Raw genomic sequence first — 13,505 nt, forward strand, 5'->3', positions numbered from 1 at the left:
CGACTTAGTGGGTGACCGAGTCATGAGACTGAGTCTGGGTTTGAATACTGTGATTTCCATATTTGATGTGAGACTAAACCCATAACACAATCCAATGATACAACTAACACAAGTAGAACCTATCACTTCAAAAGGTGTTGTCCTTGTATTCTCACCAAAATCAATTACCACAATTCAGAGTTTTTTTTTTTTTTTTTTTTTTAAGCGTATTTGTTTTAGGCAATTGGACATTTCTTGAACGTCTGTGGATCAATGGAAGTTAGATTCTATCAAACTGTGTAACTTCCAAGGGACACCCCTGGCAGACCCTTATGGTTGATGATTTGATTTAGGATACAAAAACAACATTTTGGTTTTTGTTCTCTAATCGGCAAGTGTGAATTTTGGTTCCGTAAGTGGCTTCGCTGCAAAAATATTCATTACAACTTTTCGTCTATATTTCAAGGAGTATTTTTTGAAACGCCATGGATGAGTATCATCTTTGAGTCCAATAATTCAACACAAGCCTGATCTCAATTTGAGAAGGTTTGTTTTTATTCTCAACAACAACCACCTGAATTCAGGCGAGGTTTTTTTATTTTTTTATTTTTTTTATGTTGTATTTGTAACTGCATTGTTTCAGGCATTTGACTCTGCTCGTAGTGGAAGGTAGATTCTATCAAACTGCATAACTTCCAAGTTGAGTCACAACTTGCCCAAGTCAAGTCGTGACTTGCCTGCCTTTCAAAAAAAAAAAAAAGTTGTGACTTGTCTGAGTTGGGACTGAATCAGCCCGACTCACTTGAGTCAGGGGTGACTCATGGTATTGAACCAATTCTGGTGTGACCAAGTTCAAGTTGACTTTGGATTCATGAGTCGCAGCAGACACCATAGTCTTAAGACCATGTTTGAAGTCTTGCGTAGCTGTCTCTTATGATATGCACCAACCTGCTCATTGACCAGGCATCACGAATGACTTCATTTGATTTAACAAGGTTTGGACAGTTACAAATATGGAAAATTTTATCCCATTTTATGATCAAAGAATATAGTTGTGTTTGTTTTTCTCAACCAGAACGAGATAGTCACACCTATTCTATGCAACTTAGACCTTCATTAATCTCTTAGGGTTTCCAATGCTGAAAGTTCTGAGGAATCTTTAACAGCCCAAATTTCATTAAACTGATTTGTCTTTTTTTTTTTTCTTCTCTACTTTCTAACTTGCTTTTCACTCTATATAGTCACATCTAAGAAAAATAAGCTCTAAAATTTGTATTTTATCCAACTTTGTTGGGTCTGAGATGAATACTGTGATTTAAGAACTATCAAAGCATTTCTTTCATTTTTGTTATGATTGCTAATCACTTCTTATCAACAGGGTAAGGTGCCGCTTGTTTCAGCAAATGCTATACATCAGTTGCACATCTTCATATTTTTTTTAGCAGTCTTTCATGTTACATCTAGTGCTCTAACAATGACCCTCGGAAGAATGAAGGTAGGTTATCCCTATCATTTTCATGAATTACCCAAAATTTTGAACCATGAAGGGTATGGTGAGTGTGAACAATGTTGTTCACTGACAAAGTGCTTTTATGCAGATTCGTGCATGGAAGGAATGGGAGATGGAAACTGCATCCACTGATTATGAATATTCTAATGGTATTCGTTCACTAGGAAAACTGTCTTATTTGCTATTTCATCATTTCTCACATTGGATTACTCCAATTTAGTTTATTTGAAGTTGGTTATTACTCAATGGGACATGAAAAGATCATCATCATCATTGCTATACTTACATTTCTTTCTAATAGCATCATGCAGACCCTTCAAGATTCAGATTTGCTCATGAGACGTCTTTCGTGAGACTCCACACAAGTCTTTGGACTCGGCTTCGTGTTTCATTTTACATAGTAAGAAGATTTCTCTTCTTTTAGACAAACATGTCCACAGTCAAGCATTTTGCATTATTTCGAGGCAATACAACATTCAGTTGAGCATTTTCTGATGGGGACATCACACGCACACGCACATGCACGCCACCCCCCTACGCACGTACGCAAGGAGAATGAGGGCTCCACCGTCGATTTGGCTCGATGACGACGTCCAGGGAGGGCCTTCCAGTTAGAAGACTGAGTTTTGGTTCGTTAGAGAGGACCCGATAGTCAAGTAAAGCCCATCATGGGTTCTCATGATCGTGGCCCTGGCCCACTAGTCAAATTAATCTCATATTTTTTGTTTTGCTTATTATTGTTATTTAGAATATCATGGATGGTTTAGATTATTTTGATTAGTTATTATTTTTTATTACTTCATCGCCAAGTAATAGGATGCGTACATGGCGTGACTTTTGGGGTATAAGGTTTTCTTATAAATAGGCACCCCTTGTAGTTCTTTTTCTCATTGAAGATTAATGAAAAATTCCTGTGTTTTTCTACTCCTTTGAGTTCTTGAGTTGTGAAAATTCAATTGGGTGCGAAGCCATCCCTTCATCGAAGGGCTAACTACTGTGATGCAAAGTCACATCTATCCCGATCCCCCCCTATCTCCTATCACCCATTCTTCTCACCTTCTACAACCATCCCTGCTTCAAATCCGTTAGCTTTTGTAGCAGTTCTTCTCTATACAGCCGATTTCCAGAATTTGGTCTTGTAGGAGGGTTGAAACTTCGGTGGAGCACCACGCACAGACCACGCATCCGATCGACACGAAACTCGGGGGTTTTGAAGACTTCCCCTGGCCGACCAGAGCCAATGAGGCGTTTTCCACATTCGTGGCCTCCTCGCACGTGCGGCCAGGCCCCTGCGCACGTGCGTCAGGCTTGGCCCATTGTCTGCGTGCGTGGACTGTCGCCAGGTTCAGAATTTCCACCTATTTTATCTCTCTCATACCTATTTTCCATAACCCTAACCCTAGATTGCATTTTTTTCAATTTGTTTGTCCTTTTTCTAATCTTAGGGTTCTTTAAATTGAAACTAGTGAATCTCTTGGATTAAAGACGGATTACTGTGCATGTGTGGATGAGTTTTACCTCCCTTTGAGTATCGTTTGGCTTATAATTTCTATTGATCCACCCCTAACATGTGTAGGCTTGGACCTGCACAGATTCCCCTTGCTTGAATGTTTGAACTTTTGTGTGCGATGTGGAAATTTTATGTGAATGTTTCTGAATTAGTTTAATCTAAGGCCTGAGATCTTGCATATCATAGTTAATTTTCATGTCCTGCATCATTTTCGCTCGCCCTTGGTGGACGGGAGATACCCCAAACATCTTCACCATCAGGCTAGGTGTGAATTAAATATAGATTGTTGGTTTCCATTATCTATTTTCATTGATTGCTACGGTAAAGGGAAGATATTCGTACATGGCCCATCTCTAGGTCAATAGTTCAGGTTAACAAAATTTGGGCCATAGAGCTGGGTCATAGAAAAAAAAATGTTATTTCTTGTATCAAGCATCATATAATTCCTCATGTCCAAAATGGGAATGCTTGATTGACATTCTGTGTGTTAGACAAAATATAGATGCTCATTTCCATTTTGATTATCATATGACCTGCTTGCATTTATGCATGGACCAATTTGAGGATTATAATCATAGTTTGAAAACCAGACAACTTGACTCAACTCGATGTTCGGCCTAATATAAAATTGAAACATTATTAATGCACTGGTTGAGTACATCAGTGAGGTTGTGGGTTTGATTGGTCACTGTGAGTCACGTCAAGTCGACTCCACGAGTCTTCCTGAGTCAGGCCCAGAACCAGGTTTCCAGATACTTGGCTCTAATTGACTCACCATGCTTTGAGTCGAGTTAGAATGTTTTAAAACTATGTTTATGATATACATCATTTCTTATTGTACACTCAGATTGATATGGCGCTTCTTCTAATACTACCATTATCTTGCAGCTCTGCTTCTTCCGTCAATTTTTCAGGTCTGTTCGTAGTGCTGATTACCTGACCATGCGCCATGGATTCATCGCTGTGAGTACGTTCAACTGCAATATTTGTACAACGCATTGTTCAATATTCTGTGTAACTTATTGGGCATTTCATTTTTGAAGGTTCATTTAGCTCCTGGAACTAAGTTTAACTTCCAAAAATATATTAAAAGGTCATTGGAGGATGACTTCAAGGTAGTTGTGGGAATCAGGTATGGAAATCAAGGAATTTTGCTTTATACTCATTAGTTTTGGTTTTCAGTGTTAGAGAGAAATAAATATTGTATATTTATTTAGGTGCTCCCTCAGGACACCATACTGTTTTCTTAATAAAATAGGTTTGGGAGGTCATTAGCTTCCTATCTATTAATTTCCCTCCAATCCTCTTGTCATGCTCTTCTCCAATAATGTTCTGTAAAGCTTATCTCACATAGACTGTAACGAAGATGCATGCCATAGAAACTCTTCGAAACTGACTTTGCTGAGATCCATACAACGGGATTGAAGAGGATTATTGTGGTAAATGGGGCAGCGTCGCACACGTGTGAGTTAAGGCCATCATCGGGCGGTGTCCGCCATGAGCATGCCCTGCTCCCATGACCAGGAGAGTCAACTCATGCGGTGGGACACACATGTAACATGCATAACAAAAGTAGGTGTTGAGAAAATAAATTGACCTTGGTCTCTATTTAAGGTGCATGTGTTCCAGCTAATGTGGACCAGCTGGATTTTGGTTAGGGCATGTTGACAGGGACTGACCTGATGAATTGCCTGTCTCAAACACATGCCACGTTAAGGAAATATATTTATTATATTTGGATGCTTTCTTAAAGAAAATACTCATTAGATTAGTGGTAAGAAGGGATTTTGCTACTGGAACCAGGGTTCAAATCTCCATAAGGATAATGCAATGCATCATCTACTCATGCAAGGCACGGACTATAGGACTGCTTGGGCCTTTTTTGGCACTTTATTAAGCGCACTTTGCACTTTGCACGTTTGCATCGTCACAAAGAGCCAAAAAAGCCTACTCCTTTTGGCACGTTGTTCGGACCTATCTGAGCCATTGTGCAATTAGGAGCGAACCCGTGTTTACTTAAGAGGACATGTGATCCAAACCCATATGAGCCATGGTGCAATTGGGAGGGAACCAGGGTCTAGTCTAAGGTTTGACCGACTGGTGCTTAAGGTTTTAACCTTATTGTTGATTGAGAGTGACTGTGACATGATTGTACATGTGGCATTGGAGCCACATGGCGGCAATTATGATGACTATGACCTAGGTTACATGTGTCAACAGTTTTATGTTGTTGGATAACAGTTTCTGTCCAAAAAGGGACAGAAATAACTGCCATAAGACACAAGGTCATGTCCTTTCATGGTAGTGCTTATTGTTGGGAATGGGTGTGGATGTCTTAAAGAGGCACATGAATATCTCTCCTCGAAGGATGCCATGTCCCTTATATCCAGGACATCATAGTCCAGAGTCATACTCCATCTCCAAGATCAAGCCATAGTCCAGTGCTCTTAAATCAACCATCTTGCTGTGTATTTTTTAGAACGTTATAAGAGGCATATCAGTGTCAAAATTAAGGATCTATTCAACACTTAAAGGTGCAAATTTCTATGTTGAAATTCGGATTTGTGAGTTCATTGTATCGTGAAGACAATTTACCATTTTCCTTCTTTCGCACTCGCTGGAACCTCTAGAAAAAGGGCAGCAAATCTTTCTTGAGATATTGACTATTGTAGTCAAGATTTGAACCCACAAATCTGTTTTTATTCATCTCATTTCTTCCTTTCCCTCATTGTGTACTTCCTTCCTTTCCAACAAAATCTTACACAGAGAAAAAAGGGTAGAAGGATTTGGAAGGGTGAACCATTGGAGATTTATAGGTAACAACCTTTTGTTTTTTGGTTTAGGATGCATTTGGTTGCACCAAATATCATGATATTTTTCACCAAATTAGACTGATTCATCATCAAATATTGTGAGGTTTCGTGAAAAATTATCGATAAATGAGATAAAATACATTTTGCCTCCATGAGTTAAGGTATTATTCAAATCACATATATTAGAACGGATCAGCTCCAAAGGTTGTAATTTTTTAATGCCACTAGTAAAGGGTTTTCGCACAATCTTTATAGAGATTTGAACCCTGGTTTTAGTAGAAAGAACCCCTCCTCTTATCACTAATCTAATGAGCATTTTTTAAGAAGGTTTCCATATATAATAAATATATTTACTTTCTGAAAATAAACTTTTTATTTTGAAGTTTAATTTTATTATAAAAACACCACATCCTTTTCGAGTTGGACTTCCCTATAACAAGAAGAGAGAGACTTACACAAGAAGGAAAAAAAAGAGTAAATATCCCAACTGGGCATGACTCAGGGTGCATGTGGATGCAAAATCAAATCGAGTTGCATTTGTTCAATAAAGTTGAAATAACCAAAATGCAATTACCTTAGCATTTGTATTGGCAAACAAGGGTCAAAATTGCAATAATACTTTCAATTCCAATTTGAAAGGAATGTAACTGAAACTCAGCTATTACAATTTGGTCATTTCAACTTCACTGAACTATCATTGCACTCCAATTCTCATTTAAATCAAACTGCAGCCTAAACAATCCTCATTGGACTCTCACTTTTTTCTTACTACTATACATTTTCTTTTACACCCTACATTTTTCATTCCCAAATTATCCCTACACCAGGAAGAGGATTCCATCTTTCCTTTGTGCCTTGACACTTACAGAGATAATGCATCCTCAGACAGTGATTCAGACACAAATCCCAACCATCCCATTCCATTCACATACCATAAAAGTTTATCGCCTTGCTTTCAACAAGCCATCGACATTTTATACACATATCTTCAGGGCATTGCTGTAAATTTACTTGGCTTCTGGGTGTCATATAGGTAACGGCCCAATACACAAAAGCCTCAGCACCCATCACGGCCCTGTAACGATCCGTTATGGGGCCAAAATAGGTTTTTCAAAAAAAAAAAAAAAAGCCTAGTGGCATTATGTCCCATATTATAACAGTAATGGCGGTGGCAGTTATGGCCCCCATTACTGTCATGGAATACCTTGGTTGTAGCACTTTGCTATTGTACACTAACTATTTTATAATAATTATTATTATCATTATTATTATTTTTGTATTCCACTAACTTAGTTTGCACTTGATGTCTGACCAGTCCTTTACTGTGGGCTTCAGTTGTGGTCTTCCTGCTTGTTAATGTTAAGGGTGAGTTACCACTCTACAAACATAAATTCCAACTAAAAATTATCCACATTTCCAATTCAAGCAAATTCTAATCTCGGGTTGTCGATAAATTTACCTCTTTCAGGTTGGCATGCACTGTTTTGGGTATCTGTAATGCCTCTAATTGTAAGCAGCTCTTGGCACTGAAAACTGTGTCATCACCACTCCCATTCAAACAATGTTTTTCTGACCTTTTGGTTGGTTGCAGACAATTCTGTTGGTTGGAACAAAGCTGCAAGTTATTATCATGACAATGGCCCTTGAAATCCGAGAGCGGCATGCAGTGGTTCAAGGAATTCCTCTTGTGCACATCAGTGACAAAAATTTTTGGTTTAGTCGGCCTCGTTTTATACTGTCACTCATCCATTTCACACTGTTTCAGGTATCAGTCACTTCTCTTTATTTTCAGTATGTATGGTACCTGGAGTGTGCTTCAATGATAAGCCAATTGAGTTACAAACATGTAGTTTAATCCAGCAAGTGACAAAATCTAATGATGTTTCATAGCATTCATAATATGGTAACCATCAGATTTTTCATATTTTGCATGAAAAATCATTGATTGGGAGCTTCGATTTCAAGGTTTGGAGGAGATGGGCCGAGTTGCAGAAAATTGAAAAAAACTACAAAAATCTCAATTTCTTGCAAATCGGTTACAATATGTGTTCAAACATAAAATCAAACATGTATGTCCTAATATAGTGATTCTACTTTTGTTTTTTAATGTATTGTTGGGTTTTCTACATGTCTTCTTACATTTATAAATTGTATGAATAGACTTTGAATATACCTGCATGAATTCAATTAGATAATACATAGATTTGGACCCGATACAAAGAAAACCTATTATGCGTACTTATTTTTTGTAATGTTTTGATTTATTAATGTGCATTGATGTCTTTTTTAACAATGACTGAAGTTTCATTGAAAATTTCAACAAGTTTCCCAATGTTTCCCCATTTTTCCAACTACAACGATACATTACGTGACACAACCAATACATGGCATGCAATTATCAATACGTATCTGTATCCAGTTATTTCTCAGCCATAGTAGATGCATCCCCCCGCCACACACACGCTCACTACTCTAAAGTGTCAAGTAAGAAAAAAAAAAAAAAAGAAGTTAATGCAGGGGCATTTTCACACCGGGCCCGAGTGGGGTTGCCTGTGGGATGCAGGGGCACACTCGGGGCGGGCGGCCCGTGTGAGGTGGGCCCCACCCGTGGAGGCAGGTGACTTGTGTGAGGTAGTACCCATGTGATTTGGGGCCCACAAGGGGGGTTCGGCCGAGTTACTAGCTTATGCGATGTGGGGCCTGGGCTATGAGATAAATGGATTGATTTGCTATGCTGTAATAGTTCGAGCTTTTAGAGCAAGTGGTTAATTGTCTTACATCAAAAGTGCAAGTTACATTTTAAAAATTATAAGACAACCCCAAATCCCGATCCACAATCTACTCTACAAAGTACAAGTTTCACTTCACAAATAACAATACAACTCCAAATCCCAATCTACAAGCTACTCTACAGAAGTTATACTTTATAGTCTATAAATTACAATACAACCCTAAAATCCCAATCCCAATCCCCAAACTACTCTAAGATCTAAAATTAAAATAAATCAAGCTCTCCTATCCTGCCAAATTATAAACAAATCGAATCAATAAAAATTATTTTTTTTTCTAATTTCTATTAACAGTTCTTATTCATTCCATAATGTACTGAAAATATATGAAATTCAAAATAAAAACAAAGTGCCATTCTTCCAATCGATATACTGCATGTGATTGTACATACAACCATTGTACATGTATTCCAACCATAAAGCATTGAATTCGAACCCCCAGAAAAAGAGCCTGCTTTTTCTCTTTTTCCAAAAAACTGATATTCATTAAAAAATTCATCCAAAAATAAAAGATAAAAAGTGCATTCTTCTAACTGATCTACTCCATGTGATTGTAGGTGCGATCATGAGACCATTGTACATGAATTCCAGGCATAAAGCATCTAATTCGAACCCAAAAAATCTACCTTTTCCATTTTACTTTTTTCAAAACTTCAATAGCCATTAAAACAATCATCTTAAAAAATAAAATTAAAAATTGCATTCTTCCAACTAATCTACTGCATGTGATTGTAGATTCAACCATTGTACATGTATTCCAACCATCAAGCATCAAATTTGAATAAAAAAGGGGGAAAAAAAAAAAACTGACCTTTTATAATTATTTTTTCAAAATTTCAGTATTCATTAAAAATTCATCCAATAAAAAATAATAAATGCATTCTTGCAGCTGATCCACTATATGTGATTGTAGATGCCACCATTGTGCATGTTTCTAACCATAAAGCATCGAATTCTACAAAAAAAAAAAAAAAAAACACGTCCGAAAAAAATGCATTCTTCCAACCGATCCACCTCAGGTTATTGTAGATGCAACCATTTTGCATGTATTCCAACCATAAAGTATCGAATTTGATTTTTTTTAAAAAAACCATACTATTCTTTCTTTTTGTTTTCTTTTTCTTTTTCTTTTTCTTTTTTTTTTTTTTTTCAAAATTTCAATATTCATTAAAAAATTCATCCAAAAATAAAAAGAAAAAAATAAAAAATGTATTCTTCTAACTAATATTTTACATATGATTGTATATGCAATGATTGTACATGTATTCCAACCATAAAGCATTGAATTCAAAAAGAAAAAAAAAAACATACTTTTTCTTTCTTTTCTTTTTTTTTTTTCAAAATTTCAATATTCATTAAATTTATTTGAAAAATAAAATAATAAAAAATTCAGTCTTCCAATTGATCTACTGCATGTGATTGTACATGTACACAACCATGAAGCATCGATTTCAAACAAAAAATTCCCTACTTTAAAAAAAAAAAAATAGTAATAATGAAAAAAAATCGACAAAAAAGCTTGCAAGATAATGTTGATTTGGTGTTTTCACCTTCGATTTCATTATTTCCAACAATAAATCATAAAAAAAGTTTGTACTTAGGGAATCTGACTGTTACACACTATAACGGCCGTTATGGCAACGTTTTTAGGGGTACCCGTTATGACCTTGTATAGCATAATGAGCACCTCCATGACCGTTACATTACAATCATTACATAACTGTTTTTACTACCATGGTAGAGACAACAATGTGCCTGATGGGGGGGGGGGGGGAACTAGCCTTGTTTGGAGCATAATGGGGGAATCTGACTGTTACACACTATAACGGCCATTACGGCACCATTTTTTAAGGGTACCCATTACGACCTTGTATGGCATAATGAGCATCACCATGATCGTTACATTACTATCATTACATAACCGTTTTTAATACCTTGGTAGAGAACAATGTGCCCGATGGTGGGGATTATTCCATCCCAACTTGGTAGTTTGTTTCTCTTCACATGGGATAACCACAAGACTAAACCTGAGTCACCCTAACCCGCTTGAGTGGTTATGGAATTTAGGGTACTCAAGAACTGTGGTACAACTTTCTCTAAGACTCGTTGGCCATTGTGTCCACTTCATTCTTCCTTGTGGGCCTATTAAAGAGACTCCATAAAGGAATTCTTGTAAACCACTAAACATGTAATGCCAAGTTTCACACAACTAATAACATAGTCCAACTGTTTGGACTTGTTACTCCTCTCGCATGCGCATGCACACACATGCAAACAAGCACAAAAATAGATACATTTGTATGTATGATATGCATACACACATTTATGTATATGTATTCCTCATTCTCATCTTTTTCCTTTATGACAGGGCCGGGCAAAGAAAGGTAAGTCCTATAACCAAAAACCCAATTGTAGAGAGAGTTACTCATTTTTCTTGAGAGAGAGTGAGAGATCTTGCAAGGGTTGGCATGGGAAGAAAGCAAGTAATCCCATTCATGTATGGTGGAATCGGTTGGTGGCCATGTGGTTTTTCTCTCTCTGATTGAGAGGTTTTCCATGTAAATCAGTGTGTCCTTCCCATGCACTTTGCTCTCTTTATTTTCTTCCTTGGATTTCTTGTTGTGATTGTGTGTTTCCTTGCATGTGCTTTTGTTTGTTAAATTTCCTACATGATCCATCCCCAACACTTGTCATACACTCCCATGAGATGTGTTTATTCAGGATCTGTAGTAAGCTATGTGCAATCAACATTTCTCTCATCTCATTTTCTCTTGAGATCACTCTCCTCTTGAAAGACATGGGATTGTTGTATTTATGTTGTAAGAAAATACATTTCTAAATAGCCGATGGCTGATTGCTTCAAATTTGTATGCAGAATGCATTCCAAATAATATACTTCCTTTGGATATGGGTAATTAACTTCATTTCATTCTCTTACAATTTATAATTTTATTTATTTACAACTATGCTATGATTATAATATTTTCAATTGTCAAACTTGAAATATTGTCTCTCTCTTTTTGCAGTACGAGTTTGGGTTGAATTCTTGCTTACACGAAAATTTTACACTTATACTTTGCAGAGTTGCTCTTGGGTAAGCCTTCATTCTGTGACATTTTTCTTTTTGTTCTATGTTAATCCAAAAAAGAAAATAAAGGAAAAGAAATAAACAAAGAAAGAAACTATAGTTGTGATGATTTTTTGAAGTTCAGGCATGCATGAAGCTGTGGATTTCTTTTATACAGTGTAGTAATTACTCCCAGATAGTTACAAAAATAATTTTCTTTTGGCCAAGTTTGACGAGCCTCTTTGCATCATAGCTACAAAATGCATTCATTAATGATTTTTCAAGTGAGAAAAGAGAAGGTCCAGATATGATTTTTGATTCTCCCTCAATAGGAAAATGGTCAAATTGTAATTTCTTTCCTTCACATTCAAAATTGACAGTCTAGTTCCAAATGTTAATTACGTTACTTTGAAGTTGGACTAAAAAAAATGTAAATGCTAGTTTGGGTTACTAACATTATCAAATTTGTTACTTTCTCTTAGTTTTGACTTCATTAGGCTAATGGTTACAATTGGATTTGAAACTTTCAGAAACATTCTTAAGCATACTGGTATGTTGCTTTTCATGGGTGCATTCTTCACAGACACCTTGCGTTGAATAATGCATTCACCTCAAATAAAAATAATTGCAATAGTTTTCAAACAAAATAACCCTGTGCTATACTAGTTTTTGTTGCTTTTCATGGGTGCATTCTTCACAGGCGCCTTGCATCGAATAATGCATTCACTTCAAATAAAAATAAATTGCAACGATTTTCAAACAAAATAACCTTGCACTGTACTAATTTTTTGTGAACGGGTTTTCTTTTGTTATTTCCTCCTATGATTGTGCCTTTTCATTTCACAAAATGCTGCATCTAGCATTAAATAATGGTAAGTGAATGCAGCTCATCCGAGTTCATCATCATCTCATGATTAGAGAAAATTGATATTAGTTGTCATGTAATCCAGAAACCTTCAAAATATAATGATGGCTACTTAACTTATTTGCTAGTTAACATGAGAGGATACACTAGAAGATATTTCTAATTTGTTTGCTGTCCTACTATCAACTGCAACCAACCAAGATAAACAACAACAACAACAACAATAATAACTAATAATAATATTATTATTATTATTAAGGTATAAAGAAATCACCACTCTGGCTGCTAGCAGCACCCTTCCCTTTCTACTTTTGGTTACACGCTAGTGCCATTCTGTACCACAGAATTCTTTTAAATTACAGATTTTGTGAAATGATTCCATGCCATTGCACTGTTTCTATTCATTACAAACCCTTCTGAACGGTTTTTCCAAAAAAAAAAAAAAAAAATTGTTAAACACTTCTAGGGATGATGCTTGATCCACCTGAAAGATTTTACAGAAACTTTCTTTAGGTTCAAGCCAAGTGGATTTGGTCATTGCAGCAAGAGAAGCTTGTTCGTTTAAATTTCTACTTTGGCAATCCTATCAAGTAGTTTGGGTGAGGCATTTGGAAGGGTAAATCTATTAAGAATAAATGTTGTTGGGTACTTGGGCTACTTGTGAAAAAAAAAAAAAAATGATAGATGTTATGGGTTTTTTCCTACCACAATGTTTTCTATGATTTTGATTTGACAAAATCAGTTCATTTAAGTTGACAACATCAGTTCTTTATTATGTTTGCTTTTAAATGTTCAAGATTTTTGTCGGAGAACAGATTCTGGAATTGCAAGTGGTAGGAGGTATAAGCAGTGGGGAGTTTTGGAGAGATAGGGGAAGGTGTGGAGGAAAAAGTAAGATGAGGTATTGAAGAGAAGGGATCGTTGCATGAGGAGAGAGGAAGATGGAGTAGGGAAGCTATGTACCAGCAGATC

The 13,505-nt window shown here is 36.4% G+C and overlaps 1 protein-coding gene across 1 annotated transcript in view; it reads left to right on the forward strand.

Annotated features, from left to right (window-relative positions):
* LOC131250918 (MLO-like protein 9) overlaps positions 1 to 13,505 on the forward strand; it is a 40,244-nt gene that overhangs the window by 17,420 nt on the left and 9,319 nt on the right. Inside the window, exons 4-13 of the mRNA XM_058251312.1 lie at positions 1,358 to 1,474; positions 1,578 to 1,638; positions 1,801 to 1,889; positions 3,888 to 3,962; positions 4,043 to 4,131; positions 7,128 to 7,177; positions 7,281 to 7,321; positions 7,404 to 7,577; positions 11,477 to 11,512; positions 11,628 to 11,695. Of these exons, the coding sequence (XP_058107295.1) occupies positions 1,358 to 1,474; positions 1,578 to 1,638; positions 1,801 to 1,889; positions 3,888 to 3,962; positions 4,043 to 4,131; positions 7,128 to 7,177; positions 7,281 to 7,321; positions 7,404 to 7,577; positions 11,477 to 11,512; positions 11,628 to 11,695 (800 nt within the window). The remainder of the gene's footprint in view (positions 1 to 1,357; positions 1,475 to 1,577; positions 1,639 to 1,800; positions 1,890 to 3,887; positions 3,963 to 4,042; positions 4,132 to 7,127; positions 7,178 to 7,280; positions 7,322 to 7,403; positions 7,578 to 11,476; positions 11,513 to 11,627; positions 11,696 to 13,505) is intronic.

The sequence above is a fragment of the Magnolia sinica genome, chromosome 7, assembly GCF_029962835.1.
Source record: "Magnolia sinica isolate HGM2019 chromosome 7, MsV1, whole genome shotgun sequence".
NCBI lineage: Eukaryota > Viridiplantae > Streptophyta > Magnoliopsida > Magnoliales > Magnoliaceae > Magnolia > Magnolia sinica.